At 34.8% G+C, this 18634-nt stretch overlaps 1 protein-coding gene across 6 annotated transcripts in view; it reads left to right on the plus strand.

Moving 5' to 3' along the window:
• The window catches only part of LOC148945260 (uncharacterized), a 160596-nt gene that overhangs the window by 99620 nt on the left and 42342 nt on the right, over positions 1-18634 (plus strand). For all 6 annotated transcript variants that reach the window (XM_089098763.1, XM_089098760.1, XM_089098764.1 and 3 more), the window contains 4 exons: positions 2886-3129; positions 7535-7632; positions 12626-12877; positions 15872-16183. In XM_089098763.1, coding sequence (XP_088954889.1) covers positions 2886-3129; positions 7535-7632; positions 12626-12877; positions 15872-16183 — 906 coding nt within the window. The remainder of the gene's footprint in view (positions 1-2885; positions 3130-7534; positions 7633-12625; positions 12878-15871; positions 16184-18634) is intronic.

An 18634-nucleotide genomic window follows, 5' to 3' on the forward strand; every position in this document is an offset into this window, starting at 1 on the left:
CAGTTTGATAACATGTCGCTATGGAGCAGGGTAGTCGAAGCAGGTAAAGATATGTTCATTAGAATAGCTGATTGCTTTGATAGAGGTATTTTTTTGTATTTAGGCAAGATAAAGGTTGCCTCTATCGACTAGAAACAGCAAAGTGACAATTGACAGATTTTTCTTTCATAACTTAAGGTATTAGGTAAGGCACGATTTAAATCAGGCTAATGCTCAAGAACTTATTACGTGGGGGGAAAGGGAGGTAAACAAGAAAGTCAATTACATGAAACTATGTCTAAATGGTTTATAGTTGATAAATTACACGAAAATATATTGAAAATCATGGGAGAAAACTCATATTTGGAGGTATATGGGTCTATGCCCAAAGCCCACCTCTGCTGCCATCTTCTTGTGTTCATTCCTTTTTAGTAGAATCTAGGAAAAGTGCATCTACGTATTTTTCATAGCTCCTTTGGTTTAAGATAAACCGAACTTTATCATATCACCAACTGTTGTCGTCAATTTATGGGTCCTAGATTTTATTTTGCCCCCCTCCCCTATATTTTGCCTTTACGGGAGCATTTTCATTCAAAAAATGTTTTTTGGTATTTTCATTGGTTGAAATTGAAAAGACGACAAACTTGCCCCCTTCCACATGGGTATTGAAAGATAAATTTTTCCCCCTGCCCCCTTAACCTTGATGAATTGACGCCACTGTACTAATACTTGTGTCACAAAAATCGGAAGAGAAATACAACGTGCTTCGCTATTTTCCTTGTGCAAAAATAATGCCAGCGGAGCTTCAAGTTTAATTTGAGGAGTGCAATCTCATGTTTGTTTACATTAGTTAGAATTTGGATCTTTCCATTTGGTGATGGTTTGTTTTCCTTCTTCTTCTTTTAAAATGAATTAGTGAATCCTTCTTTCTCAATTTGTTTTTCTTGAGAACATAAGACAGTCTCTGTCAAATAATTGGCTTTGTTTAATGTCAGTACAAGACAAGTTGAGTATGGCTTGGGGGAATTGCAATAATCTTCTCTTGTTAAAAGATAAATTTGGAGATAAGCAAAATGAAGAAAATCTAATCTGTGTAAATAAAGAACAGTCACTATGAATTTGCAGTTAAGGGACTTGTCTCAGAACAAATTAAAAAATGGTTTTCATCTTGAAATTATTTGGAAGATACAGTGCCTTAACATTTTCAAATGATCCATGGTCTTAGTTACTTGAACATAGTTTGCCCTGGCAACTTGAAAAATGACAATTTCTTTTAAATAAATTTTGATTTGCCATCTGAAAAGGTTCTTATCATATAACTTAATTTGTCTTTGAAGAAGCTGACAAGTCTACCTTTCACAGTTTGCAGAAAAAGGGTACAATCTTATGCTTTGAACAATGCAAGGAATGCTGCCCTTATTAATGCTGCCTGCTCCTTCTTATTCCCTAATGCGGTTTTCAGCATGCAATTCTGGTTTTGGTTTGTTTCATGGAAAAATAAGCTTTGTTCAGGCTTCAAAACAATAGAAATTAGTCAGCCATCATTGTAGTGGTGGTTCTGGCCACTCTTGAGCCCGGGGCAAAATCTTGATTAGTGCCCCATCCCTATCTCCCAAAATTTTCAGGCCACATTTTAACAAAATTTTCAGTTATTAACTAAATTTTGCAAACTGCGCCCTGTTCTTTATTTTAATACAAATAAAATTAAAAAAAAGTCACAAAATGACTATAACTGCTAGTTTGATTATCTGAAATTTTGCACCCCAAAAAATTTCTGTGCCCAGGGCAAGTGCCTTTGCATCCCTCTAAAACCACCTTTGCATGATTGCTGCATTTTACGCATTACATCATGTGATAACAAGTGAGAATATGATTTCAAACTTGAATTTATTCTGTTTACTTTTAAAAATGTACATTTTTTTAACGTTAAGTAAAAATGGTAAGTTCAATGAAAGGAAAGGCTAATAACAACATAGAAAGAATTTGATTTTTTTTTATTAATATTCCAAATTTGCACCTAAAATCAAGCGAATACCTTAACTTAGGTGAAATGTGACTAAGTAACTAGAGAGAACTTTTTCACTGTCTCGTTAATCATGGAAATCGACTATTTTTAAAATTCTAAATTAGACTGTACACTTCACTGGAAAGTCTCCAAGGCAATTATTTAGCTTCTAAGGAAGTAAAAATAAAACTTTAAATTTGTTGCCCTGTTTATCCGCCTATTATCCTAGTTTTTTTTTTTTTTTTTTTTTTTTTTTTTTTTTTCATCTGTTGCTAATCTTGTGGTAAATGCCTTTTTGCGCTTTAGCCCTAGTTAACAAAATAACTTCTCATAAATAAAATAATTTTCTGAAACCTTTATTTTCCAATTAGCCCGTAACGAATTCTTTTGGTTTTAAACAAGGTTTTTTCTTGATTGTTTGGTTAAACTCTTTTAGCGTAGCCAGGGTTCTGCCTTTATACTCGAAGAAACAGTAAAAAATGAATGTAAATATGATGCTAACTGTAAAAGTGGAAAAGTTAAAGCTAAAATATATATAAGCCGGATAGGAATTTGCTGATGTTTCTAAACTTTGCTGCTTCTAGGTTTTCTCTTTCGTTTTTTAAGGCTCTTTAGTGTCAGTTTTTTAGTTTTATTTTTAGAATAACAGCCGTTGAAATATGTTCGGAATAAAAATGTATCTAATATCGCATCACAAATAAGTCAAAGCTGAATTTAATGAGTGGTAGAAAGGTCAATTCATGATCTTTTCTTTCCCTTTTAGCTGATTATTTATTTCTGTCTGCTTGAGCTGTCATGCCTTCTTTCAATATTGATTTTACTTTAACCCTGTTTAGTTCTAAAAACATTAGCACAATCGTAGAGCTTCGTTGAATCAGCTTTCTAAATGTTGATTTCCTAGCCATTGAGGCGTCAGCTCCAGAGTCCAGACAGTCCAGACGAAAGAAGAGCCAAACATGTAAGCTTTGATGCTTCATCACCACAACACGGAAGTCCTGAAGCCCTTCAAGAGCACTTGTCTAGCTTGACAAGCTTGGCAGGAGAACGCCTTCTTGACGCCCGAAAGGCGTCTCCAGAGGATGTGCTTCGAAAACTGGCCGAATCTGCTGCTCTTTCCCCGTTGATTGCCAAAGCTTTAATTTTAGGTATGCCTTCGTTACTGATTTTTCGATATTTTCCTATCTTATTTTTAAATTTTATTCCTGTTAAGAATTTTTGGCTGATTTGAAAATACCACGGCAATAACGAGGTCTTTGAAAGGATCAAAGTTTATTTATACCGCGTGCTAAAAAAGAGTGTTGTAGTCAACGCAATTGTGATGACTTAGTAAAGAGTGATGTGTCTTCTGCATTCTTTTTTTTAACAGGCCATGATATTCCATGGCTATATGGATTTCTTTTGCCATATTTCTTGGCCATATTTCTTTTACCATATAGAACAGATGGCCGTAGTAGGCTGGGGAGTCGCATTGCAAATCAAAAGTTATATTACCCTCTCTCAGGCTGAAACTAACTTTAGCTGGATCAAAATGTCAACATACCAATTTAAATTAGAACGACCGAATAACCAAACACACGTGCCGATGGAAAATAAGTTATCCGGGTAACCCAAAATTATGGGCTTAAAAAGGCTCCCAATGCATCTTAGGAGAAAATGGAGATGGTACTTATTTTGAAATCAGGACCAGGCCTCAAACCTGGATCAAAGCTGAAATTTAAGAATTTATGAGGTTGTGGCTTACAAATCGTTAGCGCCTATCACTAAATGGAAGTCAAAAATTAAAACACGTCAACCTTATGTTTCACAAACAGTGTCTGTTTATTTTCACCGAAGACGGTATTTAAGTATTTCTAAGCGTTTTGATTACAAATCTAAGGGTTATACTACAATTTAAAAGTTAAAAATCAAGACATAAAGAGTTGACATTTCCCAAATAGTGTTGGAATTTCACCAGAGTTGACACTTAAGAATTTCTGAGCTTCGTTATTACATGTGTTAAGCTAACATTCTAATACACTTGCCCAAAATCAAAGCAAATTCAGTCCATATAGTTAAGACATCAAGGTCACAAGACTGTCCCGACAGCAATTTTCTAGAAAAAACTTTATTCCATATAACTCATTTGTGACACTTTATAAAGTATTAATTAAAAACTTTTTCCCAAAAATAAGTTTTCCAAAGAAAAGTAAAGAACTCCATTAAACACAAAATGAGCAAAAATAAAATAAAATAATCCATCAAGCGTGAAACTAGCACAAATTAGCTTCAATAAATAAGTGAAACCCAAAACGAACAGAAATTACAAAAGATAACCGAGTCAAACTCAAAAAGAGTAGAAATTAACATGACTAAAGCTCAAAACCCATATGCCTTCCCAAGGCAAGAACATAATTTGCACTTTACAGAAAAAATTTAAATGTTTTTACTTTTATAACTTTAATAAATCAAATAATATTAACATTTTGACTAATAAATATCAGTATATGTATATTAAACTGACAATGCACATTCATTTGTATATTTTTGAAGTTTCTACGACAACTCCTCCGATACGAAGTGCCATGGTCTAAAAAAAAAAATAATACATTGTGCCAACATCGTTCTTTACTTAGGTAGCGCGATTGCGCTGCCTAAGATTACTATTTTAGAAGACTCTTTATTATCGTCAGTGTTTCTTCCTCTTTAATCTATTCCCATTAAATTTATGAAAAACGTCAATTTGCTAAGAAATCTACCGATTTAAGTAACCTATTCAGTTTTCAGTAAATACCTAATGAAACTACAGTATTTTGGAGGGAGGGAAACTTCAAGCTCTTTTGTGATCATTTCTGTGCGTTTTAGGTTTGACATTACTGTTCATTGATTTTATTACTTTCAGTTTATTTATCTTACTACGTGACAAAATACAGTAAATTACTGAAGCAGAACAAACAAATACGAAATGAGAACATAAGGCCAAGGATTTGTGAAGCATTTGTTACCTCAAGCCAATACGTGCTATGATTAACTTCAATGCTCTATTGTTCCCTATATTTGGCATAGGTTCTTCCACTAAACATAAAATTTTAAAATAATGTTATTATCTACCCTTGTGCTAGTGTGGTGGAAGTAACCGTGCCTACCACTCGTGGGTTATCAGGCTCAATCCCAAACGGTGCAAGGGATAGATTGATATATGCTCTTGTTACACAATTAATTTTTTATACATAATGTTATTATATTTAAAACCTCAAAAAGTGATCTTTATCCTTCGGTTTAAAAGAGTCATCACTAATATAAATAAACAAACAACAGTTGTAGTTGGTCACACAGTTTTTAATTTTTAGTTTTTCCCTTAAGTTTTCCTTTATTATAGATTTTTCTGTCATTACGTCAGAGAACAACGGATTCATTATATCAGAGAACAAAGTTATTCAGTTATTCAGGTTGTGACTCAAGTTCATATATTACTTAAAAAAGCCCTTTGAAAAATATGCAAAAAAAAATCTAAACAAGTAAACATGTGAAAATTGTAACAAAATACTTATAACATTATTAATGTAACATTGTTTTTAGCTCTCAACGGAGGAGAAAATTTTTCACCACAGATAATTTTGTTTCGAGTTTTAGAAACAATACTTTGATAATTTAATTTTAGTGATAATTAAAGTTACTCTCAGCTTTATATTCAGGAAGAGCTTAAATATACTCGAAAAAAAGATTGATGGATAATAATCAAGGATCATTTCCACTCTAGAATGGCTTGTACGATAAAATAATGAAGCTACTAAAAAGTTAACATGTATAGCTTTTTCATTAGGTGCTAATGCTTTCAGTTTGACCTTTAGCTACTTATAATTAGAGTGAGATGGCTGTGTAATTTCGTGATCATAGTTACTTCAGTCCCTGCAACCTAATAAAGAGTGAACCGCGGCCCATAGTAACCAAAAGATTAAAAGGGCGGTTAGAAAAAATTCTAGTGAGAAGAATTACGATTCAACACTAATTTAGGAATTGTATCCATTATTTCGACTAATCTTTATAGTAAAAGTTTATTGCGCTAACAAATTAATGGGAACTTCGAAAAAGAGCCTAAAACCCTTTGAAAATGGCGTCAGATTGGAATAAAAGATGCATCATTTCAGATTGTATGATCGATAACCTGATTCTAAATAAATACAGCACCCCCCCCTTCAACAAGGGAAAAAATCACTTTTTTGCATGGGAAGTACTAATGTGTCTTTTTTCCCCAAGGGTAATCGTATCGAACCATAAATTGTAGGCTACTGTTTTGGAAGAGGACTCATTTGAACTGAAATTGCCTCATCTGGTGCCACTTTAAAGTAACAAGAGAGATCGCGCCACCGCAAGTTAGCATTTTCTGCTATTTTGTATGACCAAACTTGAGACTCTTCCAAAGAGGATCAAAACGATAGAGAATGGAAATTCTGAGATAACCAATCGATTTTTTATGGTTTAAAACCCTATATAGGAGGTTTTTAAACCCTCTCCTTGACAAGCCATTGCAGAGTGGCGTTTTCTGCCATTTATGCCATAAAACATCAATTTTTGCCCAAAAAGGGCCAAATTGTCAGAAAATGGGAATTCTAAGATATCCAATAAATTCTTCATTGTCTAAGACTCTAATTAGAAGTTTATAAGCTCTCCATCCTTACAAACCACAGCAAAGGGATGTTTTCAATCAGTTTCTATCACAGAACCTCAATTTTATCCAAATACGGTCTAAATACTGGAGAATGCAACTTCGAAGATATCGAATTGATTTTCATGGTCTAAAACTCCTAACAAGAGATTTCAGTCCCTCTTCTTCGGGGACTAAAAACACGAGGATTTTTTTTTCACTGTAACCTGTTACCATCAATTTTAAATTAGAAATTCTTGAAGGTTGAGAGTCTCGGCTGGGCGGAGTTTGACGGCGAATGACTATGAGTGTTTCTGCTAGATTTAGATGGGGATACTATCAAAGAGACTGGAATAAAATCGGGGTATCCCCGATCCTGTGTCAGCATCCATCTTGTATACTCCCTCTCCCACCCTCTTAGTAAGTGAAAACTAAAAATTGCGCTTTGGAAAGAAAGAACTTCCTAAAGAATTCAATGTCGTTTATTAATTTCCATTTTCATGAAAATAATTAATTTTTTTTATGTGCAAATTCTTAAGGATAGCGATAATGATATTCCCCTCAGATTCTTTATTTATAGACAAAGCTGCATACATCTTGTTTTTGAATTTAAGGGATGTCAGAGGCAAAGCCTGTAGGCTACTTAATTCCTTTAAAAAAAAAAAATCATGTTAACTTCTTTACCCAAGTTAAACAAGTGCTAGTTTTTAGAATTCTATGAATATACAAAAATTTCACAAGTCAGTTTATGTGGGCTAGTTTTATCAATATATCTTGCATTATCTGCAAAGGAATAATTTTCCTTCATTTTAAGTTTCAACTTCGCTCTTTACTTCCGTAAGTAAAACATTTATTTAATTAAAAAAAATTAAAAGGGTTCTACTGAACTTCGATTCTGCAACATAGTAAATATTCTTGCACAATTTTAGAAAAATTAAAGAAGGTGTCAATGAAGACACAGGCAACTCAAACAGATAGTCCCAGATCAAGAAGGCCAACTCCATCCTCCGAGCCATCATCAAAACAGGTATGTTTTATTTCATTGCTTTGAACTAAAATTCTGGTCACACAATATCTTATGTGATAAGAAAATTACACCCAGAGCAAGAAAATAGAATAGTAAAGTGAGAATCACAGTAGCTAGGGCTTTTAAGAAATACAACCTTTCAATAAAAAGTAAGAGTTTTCAACCTAAACGGTATAAAAGTGTAACCATAAATATCTTGGAGATTAAGGTAAATAATTAAACTATAAAGGAAAAGAGGAAGGGTTAAAACTTCAAGTTTGAGTCCTTGTATTGTTATTTAAATACCAAAAAAAAGAAAAGAAAAAGCTTTCTTTGGACAAACACATTTGTGACTTTTAGCTTAGTTCTGTGACGTTTTAAGGACAAATTTTTTTGTCCACCTTCCCATCCCATTTCATTCAAAAGTATAGAAAGCTGGTAATTAAATACAACTTTTAAATGTCAATTGATAATTGTTGAATCAGTCTGTTTAGTTTGCTGAGGCGATCTTTGGAATTCTTGAATCAATAAACGTTCTACCAGTTTATTTTCTACATATTTAAAGGGAATTTCTTCAAAGGAGGGAACTTTTATATTTATTGCTGCAGTCAATTATGAAATAATAATGATGGTTTTAAATAAACTCAAACTTTTTAACGTTATCCTGAAAAAAGAATAGAGTATTCAAATATATTTATTATAAGAAAAACACAATATACTTTAGCCTTTTGGGAGTTAGAAACAGTCCCGTCAATCAGGAGAAGAGGGAAGGGATTGCCTGTGCCCTCTAGACTCCTCCTTTTAGATTTTGAAAAAATGTCCTTTTTGGGAGTATTTTCATTGAAAAATTGCTTTCATTTATTTTCTTTGAAAAATAGTAAAAAAAAGCCAAATCCCCCCCCCTCCTTAGATATTGAAAAATACATATTGTTCCTCAGTTAAATTATTGGAGTTGGTGTCACTGGTTGAAAAGGTGGAAAGGGTGGACTGGTTGAAAGGGTGGCAGCACACCCCGTTTTTTGGAATTTCTGTTAGTTTAATTTCTGTTCGTTTTTTTTTATTCATTCATTGGTAGCGTTTAAAGCTTGACTTATTGTAGGTCTTTATCTCTGCTCGAATAAGGTTTTAATATCATTCTTTACTTCTCTTGAAAAATTTTTTTGGAGAATGTTTTTTTTTTGTTTTTTTTTTGTATTAAAAAGTATTTTTGCATGTTAATAGTGGGAAAATTTGTAAAATTTGCTTGTACTTTTTTGCTGAAGAACTAAAATGACTTATTGTAATTTGAGATGGAGACAAAATATTCAGTTGCTATTTTCCATCGGCCTTATCTTTGTGCAGCAGTTTTTGCAAAAATTTCTAAATGATCTTTGATCTTCTGTCGAACTGATGGCATCATGACACGAAATAATTGACATCTTTTAACCTAAACATATGTTTTTCCATCTGTTTGTTAAAATAACTGTGCCAGGAGAACCAGCTTTGCTTCGTGAAGCAAACTTTGGACATAAAAAAGGTGTCTAGCGTGTTGCTAATGTGTAATTCAAGAACCACATATATACAATCCTGCCGTGTACCGAGTGCCAGGGAGGCCAACACAGCTACGTACACTCCTTCTCCGTCCCAATCTATTTAAAGCCTCTCTCTTTAGATCCTTCCAAGAAGTTTCCGCTTCCACTAAATATTTCCCTACGATATCCTTCCACCCCATTTGGAGACAACCTGCTTTTCATTTAGGTATTGACGATCGACAAACGAAGACTATTTTTGACAATCTGCCATCCTTCATCCGCAGAACATGTCCTAGCCATGTCAACCTTTTTCTCATTATAGCCCTAAAGAGTCGGATTGAAAAAAAAAAACAGTATTGCATACTGTTAGAGATACAGTCAGTCACTTAGGTGCCCAAAACAATACGTAGACAATTTATGTAGAAAACATCTAGAAAATCCTTCTCTGTCTTTTGGAGTGCCCACGCTTCAGAACTATACTTGCCAATGTCGTCACTGTAGCTTCCAATATTCTAATATGGGTCGGCAGACTTATCTTTCTATTCTTCCAACCTTTTTTCTACTGTGAAAAAACACCCTGGGACATAGCTAATCTACTTTTAACTTCTCTGCACTTACCGCCTTTACTAATAATGCTACCTAGGTAGGTGAAGTTGTCCGGTTGATTGATCTTCTCGTTGCCCAACGCCACCTTTTCACTTTCACTTACTCCTAGTTTTAGCGACTTAGTCTTCCTAGCATTAATTTATATATATATATATATATATATATATATATATATATATATATATATATATATATATATATATATATATATATATATATATATATATATATATATGTATATATATGTATATATATATATATGTATATATATGTATATATATATATATATATATATATATATATATATATATATATATATATATATATATATATATATATATATATATATATATATATATATATATATATATATATATATATATATATATATATATATATATATATATATATATATATGTATATATATATATATATATATATAGTACTGGGAGCCCAGCGGCTTTGCCGACGGACCCAAACAGTCGGCACGCGGCAGGCTTCTATGTATGGGTTCTCACCGTCGCTTGTCATATAAAAGCAGAGATTTTGAGCCTTCTCGGTATGTCATGAAGTCCAAATGGACCTTAAATTAGAAGTGGTTCCGTTGTATAATTACATTTGTCTCGGCTTGTCTTTTCGTCATTATAAAACATATGTCGCCGAACCTTTGTTTCTATTAACTGTTCAGGTGGTGGGACAAAAACTTCTTTTTCTTCCAACGATTTATCTAGTCCAGTTTTTGATTTTACAAGGTATGGAAGGTTTTGACGACCACCTTTGTTTCTTTTAATTGTTTAGATGGTGGAACAAAAACATCTTCTTTTGCTTTGGCTTGTCTTTTGTCATTATAAAAGACATATCGTCGAACCTTTGTTTGTTTTAATTTTCAGGTGGTGGGACAAAACTTCTTTTTCTTCCAACGATTTATCCAGCCCATATTTTTGATTTTCAAAGGTATGGTAGTTATTGATGACCTTACTTACGTCGAAATTCAAAACTCAATCATCATCGCTATCATTATCAATTTGTTTGCTTCGTTACACCTCGGCTTATCTTTCGTCATTATGAAATACATATCGCCGAACCTTTGTTTTCTTAACAAAGGTATGGTAGGCATTGATGACCTTATCCATGTCAAAATCCCAAACCCAGTCATCATCGCCATCATTTTCAACTTTGACACGTTTTGATTCTTGCTGTCTTGGTTGATTTTCATTGAGTTGCTGCTCTTCATTTTCATTTTTGACTCCCTCACTTGTTCGTTGTCGTATGTTTTCTAACTGCGAGTGTCTTTGCTCTTTATTTTTATTTTTAAAACGCTCTAATTGTCGTTTTCGCATGTATTCTAACCGGTTGTGTCTTCGCTCTTCATTTTCATTTTTGACACGTTAGTTCAGGTGTTGGTTCCAAAGAATCATCATTTATAGTAACTGCAACTGCAAGCTTTAGTTTTTTGGGCCTTCCAACAGACATTATATTATATAAATAACTATTGCATTGGAAACTCAACAATACATTTGGACGTCATGACATCAAGAAAAGGCTCAAATTGTCTGCGTTTAGAAGACAAGCGACAGTGAGGATCTATATATAGAAGCCTGCCCCGTATATAGAAGCCGAGTAACGGGGCCCTTTGTAACTTTTTCGTTGTAACAGTTAATTTTTTTATCAACTGTTAATTTGGGAACGTGTATCAAATATAATATTTTTGAATATAAAAATGGAAAATGGAATTTTTTGTAAAATTGACTGTGAGCGAAGATAACCTAAGTGTGAATCCATATGCAAGAAGTAAATCAACTGCACATATTACAAAGGCTACAATACTATATATATGTCATACTTGTTTAGTAGACGTTGAACATAGTAGAGGAATACCACGGGTTTTGATAACCACGATATCTTGATATCTTGATAACCTTGATAACCACGGGTAGCAGAACAATTGAGGACAGAAGATTTTAGAAGCTTGGAACTTCAGAAATAAAAGTCTAAGAGGTGTTGAATTTACAAATCAAATTATCTATTGATTGTATTTAAACATCTACTGTCCAATATTTTCTTATAGTTTCTGGGGTAGGTTTATGCTGTGGATGGCATTTAGTGCATTTGGATGAGTCCTTAAGTCTGTTTCTTGTTTCTTGCCCGTTTAAACATGTTTGATAAAAGCGAAATTTTACAAGTTTGTTGGAGGAACCTTTTCTAGATATATTTTGTTTAATAAAAAGAAAGAATCAGTCAGTTCTCTCAATGTCTAAATTACCAAATTCATATTGAGACATATCTTAACTTCTACTCATACGACCTAGTTTTACCGAAAAGATATTAGTGATCTCATTGGTTGATAGGGCTCTTAGAAATTGTTTTCCTGAGTGTCATGATTCTCAAATATTGTGCTTAAGGGGCATCTTATTTTGCAATAGCTCTCCAATTAAATTCATAGATACAATAATAAAGAGTAATTAAAACAAGCATGAAAAAATGAACAGTCTCAATTTTTGGATTCGAAAATTTCAAGCAAATGAACAAATGAGAAAATTAAACAAACCTTACTTAGATATAATATTATAATTTGTTTTGAATCGCTAAGACATAGGGTTGCCTTTCTAAATTCGGGGAAAGATAAAATTGCGGCACTCTAGATAGTGGAGTGTATAATATTCTTTGGTTTTGTGGAAAGTTTTACATCGGCTGAACTCACCAGTGATGTGTGGAACTATTTATTGAGCATCACAACCCACACCATAAAGATGTCAAATTAAAAAAAAAAAACTCCTGAAACTTTTGTTTCTGCTTCAGCAGAGCATATTTTTGCGCACCCTGATCATTTTGTACAGTTTTGATTTACAAGAGCTTTTATTTTAATCTTCAAGAGTTAAACACAATTTTATTTTCAGATTAATGTGGAGAGCCGTGGTTCCCAAACAATGTTAGAAATACTGAAAACACGTAAATTGATAAAATCTTTATCAGCTGTGAATTCTGGAGCGTCGCCCAACGACATCTATTACATGGAAGTATATAATTTTGACTTTAATGGTGAAAGAACAAGATCAGAAGAGCTTGTACTGGACTCAATTTCCGAAAATGAAAAAAGATCAAGCAAACTCACTAAAGCGTATTCAGAAGGAGCTATTCTAATAAAACGTGTAAGGAATCAAATTTGACCTTCTAATGAGAATTTTTTATTAACGCACCAACTGACAGTGGTTGGGATGGTATTGCTTCATTTTAGGAGACTAAATATAAATGACAAACTATTCAGAAGTGTAGGAATTTTCAGCGTGGATTAGCAGCAACCTGCACAAACGGAATAAATATTTTTCTATATTGGTTGAAAGTAGTGAGTCTCAGATATCAGATAATCTCGTTGGTTCCAGTAAAGCCCAAAGTACAAAAGGCCTTTAATCTACTTTTGGTAGGTTGAACAAAAGGCTCCCACTCTGGGACAAAGGACAAAGAAGAAATATTTTAATAAACTTAGAGAAAAACAAAGAAGGCCGAGATCAATAAGTTCTTTGAGTAACAGATAACTGACAAAATCGAACTCGGATTCCTAAAATATTATAGCACAATTAAAGAGGAAAAGAATAAGACAGTAATCAGTTCCTTCCGTTGAGGTCGTAAGATAGTTAGATTGAAGATACTCTAAAAAGTATCTTCAAGAGTATCTTAAAGATACTCTTTTTTTGCAAAGCGTATTGCTCGTCCTACCTTTTAGTCCTTCAAAGGTCTTTCTCATGACTTTAAAATCACAAACAAGTTTGCTTCAAATTAAATTTTGGAACTAAACATCGCCTTGTGTAGGCTAAGTACTAAATAAAAGAAAAACAAGTTTTTTTTAACTGAAATTAAGGAACAAAATGAAAACTTAAAACAAACAAAAAATTATTCGTGATATAAGGGGTCGATCCCCACCTCAAACCCTCGCTCTTCACGCTAAAGTTATTTTTAGTACTTTAAAAAGATTCTAATTTAATTAGACAGCCCTTATGTTTCACCAATTGTTTTTAAATTTAGACAAAGTTGAACTTTAGTGTAAAGACCGAGGTATTGGGGAGGGAACAGCTCTTTTCATACACGGAATATTTTGCGTTCCTTTTATGTTTTAGTGTTGCTCCTTACTTTTAGTTAAAAAAATACATGTTGTTTAAAATTTAATTTTTGATTGTTTTAAAAAAATGCCGGGAAATCCGCCTTCCCCTTTCATGAAAAACCCACCACCTCCCCACCAAAAATTCCTCCATGGAGATATCTTCCCACGTAAAATACCCCAGGAAATTTCTTGTAGACATTTCCGCCTGGAAATTTTTTCTTAGCCTGCTTTCATTCGAAAAAAAAACCTTATCGCTTTTCAAATCATGCCAGAAATCCCCTCTCCCTATCAAAAGTTTCTACAGCAGACCCCCCCCTCCGTTCTGGAGAATGTCTCCCGCGGAAAGTTCTTTCCGGCAGTTCCGACCCCGTTGAAAATTTCCTCAGGAAAATTCCTTCGGAACATGTAAAATTGAGTCGCCAATGAGAAAGTGAGACAATTAAAAAGAATTTCTTATAGGAATTCTGTAAAGTTCCCCCGTATGATTTCAGTTGGAAATCTTATCATCGGGAACTTTCCGCCCCACGTAAATTTTCCTGTAGAAAATCCCTCCCCCCAGAAATGTCTGTATACTTCCCAATAAAAAATACTATATGTAAATAATTGTCAAATATCATCTTCTAGAACAATTCGTTCGATATGACCACCCCTGAAAAAAAAAAAAAAACAACGCGCATCCGTGTTGTTTCTGGTATATTCCACAATATTTCAGATGGAAGCTTGAAACCTCTATGGTAGGTTTCTTTGGTGCTTTGAATCTAATGGTGTGATTTTCATCAAGATTCCTTGACTTTTGAGTTGTTTTCGCACCCTTTTTTGAAACCAGTTGAATATTTGCTGGTTCTTATCTTTTGATGGGTAACATCAAGCTTAATGGGTTTTATATATTCCGAATTAGCCAAAAACACCAATTTTTGTTATGTATCTATTGCTATCAAAATTCCGTTTTTTTAGACGTTTGGTTACTATAGGGCCAAGTCGCCCCTTCAAAAACATGATGAAACTGGCCACTTGATGAAATATTGTCACAATTTTTGCAATTTTTATGGAAGAGTATTCCTTTTGATCAAATCCTAGGGGGCATTTGCGTATCCCCTCCAGTGTGTTGGTACGTGTATACATGTAAGTGTTAGGCAAATAATGCAAAAATCGTGCATTCTAAGGCAAATTAAATGGGGGTCTTCATTATCCAAATTATTTCGAATACTCAGTTAATTGCAAGAAAAACTGCCATCTTCCTGTTTTTATTTTGTTTTACCTGCTGTTTGAATTAGTCTATTTCCATTGTACTTTGATTATCCAATTTTTCCTCTAAAATTTCCACTCCTCGTCCGAGGCGAAGTATCTGTGCCGGAACCTTGTCTTCCTTTTCTGGTTTTTGTTTAACGCGCTCTTTGCGGAAAAAATTTTGAAGCAATTTGGCTTACCTAAAGTCTTCTATCACAACAAAATGACACAATTAGAAACAGTTTTGTAGCAATGTTACGACTACAACATTTTTGGCAGAACAGCTGAAAAGGAGAACCTTCTATAGTCCCCCTATGAAATTAAAAAAAAAGTAATAATGTATTTTGGACGGTAATTTATGCTTTTGTGCGTGCTAGAGTGCATAACAAGAGCAAATGAGTTCTCTTAGGTAGCATGAGTGCTCTTAGGGGGGGGGGTTAACAAAACTTAAGGATAATTATAAACAGCATACTATACAAAATCTCAAAAATCTTTGGTTTTTGTATATTAGTTTAAATTTCAGGCCTTTGCGGTCCGATAGGGCCCATGTAGATTTGAAAATATCTTTCTAGAGGCATTGTCATTTGGCTTCAAAAAGAGTAGCTTATAATATAGCCTTAAGTGTTGTTCATAATTATTCGTGTAGTAAATTTTTACCAGTCTTCGTTAATTTTGATTCATTTTAGTCATGTTCATTTTTTTTGTGTAAAATTAGCTCTGAAAAATGATAAGGGAAGTCTCTTGTTTCTACAAACTACTTGGAATTTCTGTCATCATAACTTCTATCTCAAAATAGTCTTTTTCATATTTCTTATTATAGGAAAAGAGTGGTACTCCAGAAAAACTGGAATTTACAGATGATGAAGCAGAAAATGATAGCGAAATTGAGCTTTTTGTTGGGCCAGAAATATCTCCTCCAGTTGAATTTGTTGGAGACAAAAAAGAAACTAATATACTTCAGCTTCCTAGACAAAAATCTGTCGATTCAATATCTGGTGAGGTGTCACAAACAACGGTTTTATGGAAGCCAGCTTTTCGTGAAGATCCTGGTGAACAGCGCGCTGTTATTAGTGAAATGGAAGTAACTAGGCAGTGGAATTCTGAAACAGATGCGCATTGCTTGTCTCATCATGTAAGTGAATATTAGCTTTCTACTACACTCCTTTTATTGCCCTCTTTTTTTCTCACAACTGTCCAGTAAATCTACGGAAAAAATCGACGATCTGGGACAAAATTGCAATATAAATGATGTTTACACCATTTTGTAGAGAAAAAAAATCTGTACAACATACCAAAAATCCCCAAGAATCCCCTTGGCAGAACAGGGTGAAAAACGGGAGGAAAGGGGAAAATCCAGGGGAAAACTCGAAAATCTACGACTGGTAGTTTTTGATGCTGAGAATGGCATTCCTGATGTTCTTGGGTCCAAAAAGATCGAATATGCGTTTTTTATTGCTGTGTAATACGTCATTCCCCCGTTTCCCCACTTACAGGGGGAAAAGAGGGGGTAAATAAAAATCCTATACAGCAGTCTGCAATACTTGTTTTCTGGGGCTTCCCTGCGCGAGAAGAATGATCATGTTACTTAATTACTTTGATTGCTCTGTCATTAGCATTTCCACTCCTTTTCCAGTTACTAGGGAAAAAGACGAGGAAATCAAGGTATCCTCTAAAGGGAAAAGATATTCAGACGGCTCTACAGAATTTGGAGAGGAGACAAAGGTCTATCAACTCGGTTTTAAAACCCTCTAACACCGTTTTGACGAGAGTTTAATATCATATTCCCTGGTGCTTCTCTTTTCCTGTTTGCTGAAATTTCACTACATACTGGTAGGTTCAATCGGTCGAGCAATAATGCAGGCTTGCCGTCCCCAATCTTTGCTCGCTCTTTTACAAGTATATCGTGGAGTCCAGCTACACCAGCAATCTGGTTCAAATTTTCTCATCGACCAGCTGAATAGGCCAGGTTTTTCTACTTCTCACTCTGAAGTGCTTCGATTCGAGCGTTCTGCCGCAGTAACTTACGGTACAGAATTTCCAGGGATGACTTCTAAAACTTTCATCCAGTTCATTGGCGACAACGGCGACCACAATATTTGCACTATCGGCGGAAAAGGTATTTTCTATGGGATGGGTATGCTAGCTATTGCCACACCAAGGCTACCCAAATTTCTAATCATAATCCCAAGAGTAGTTGTAAACCTAGAAGTTCTCTAGCATGTTGGACAAGTGCCTTTCTTCTTCTACAACAGAAGTCAACAGGAGAACTATCTTGTGTACAAACCCATACCGACCATCACCTTCGACTACAAAATCGACGGAACTGTCCTAGTATAGCATGCAAGTTGGATACATGACTCGAAACAGGTTGGAAGGGGTGGATTTATGCAAGAAATTCACTATGGATCATACAAAGGCGCATCGTCGATTGTTTTTCTGCCTATGATCAGCTATAATCCTTCCGATCTTTCTTGTGTATAAACGATCTTACATTTTATCTCCGATAAAGCACGCCAGTACGAAATGGTACCACTTGTTACTTTCGACCAACCTTCGTATGTGAAAACGGTGAACATCATCAATGCTGAGCATGCTGATAGTCATCTCAAGGTAGCAGTTCCAATGATCGGTGGTCTGCATTGCCGTATGAGCTTTCTTGGAGCGATCGGGCACTTGATGACGGAAACAGGAATACAAGAAGTGTTCGAATGCCTTTATGGCGGTAACACCATTAAGCTTATCCTTAGTGGTAAGGCTGTTTCAAGAGCCATGAGAGCGCACGAGCTTAGAGATTCAACATTGCAGATCACTTTCATTTGCAAATCGTATGGTTTTGACTGCAAAAATGACATATATGCGAGTCATCAAGACTTTGCAAAAGCTTCGGCAATATGTATAGCTCTACTGAATGAGGAAGTAACCCTTGAAGACGCATCAAACGCAGACGTAGTGCTTCGAATCCAAACGCGAACGATGGGGTTTCAAGACACGCTGCAGAACAACGGGACTGCAAAAATATGGCTTCAGTATTCAGAAACATTCGGAGTGCTTAAGAAGGCAATCAGGGCAGAACGGACCGAAAACTGGGTGCAGTATCTTCAAGCACTCTCTGAGATACTCCCTTACTTTGCAGCTGCAGGCCACAACCTGTATACGAAATCGGTGAGAATATTTCTTCAGCAAATAGAAGAGCTGAAAGAAAGTAACCAGAAGCTGTATAAAGACGTCGGGGATGGGATGTTTGTCTTTCGAAGAAGCGATAGATTTTGGGCTGGGCTCTCTCCCGACTTAATAATTGAGCAAGTACTTATGAGGTCGCTGAAAACAAGCATGGGACTCACGAGAGGAAATAAAACGAGTGAGACGCAAAGGTTGATCTGGACAATCTCAATGCCAGTGCGAGCTGGAATTAATGACCTTATGCAGTCACTCACCGGCGTTGAGTATGTGTCACCTGACCAGCACGTTTCCGCAGGACCAGCTGGGATAGAAAGAATTAGAAAGGACGTAAAGGCTTTAGTAGCGTTTTGTGCATTCCTGTCCGTGCGATAACTGCACTCAATTGTGCAATATATTGAATGGT

The sequence above is a fragment of the Artemia sp. Qi Xiang Cuo genome, chromosome 13 (genome assembly GCF_049724085.1).
Source record: "Artemia sp. Qi Xiang Cuo chromosome 13, ASM4972408v1, whole genome shotgun sequence".
NCBI lineage: Eukaryota > Metazoa > Arthropoda > Branchiopoda > Anostraca > Artemiidae > Artemia > Artemia sp. Qi Xiang Cuo.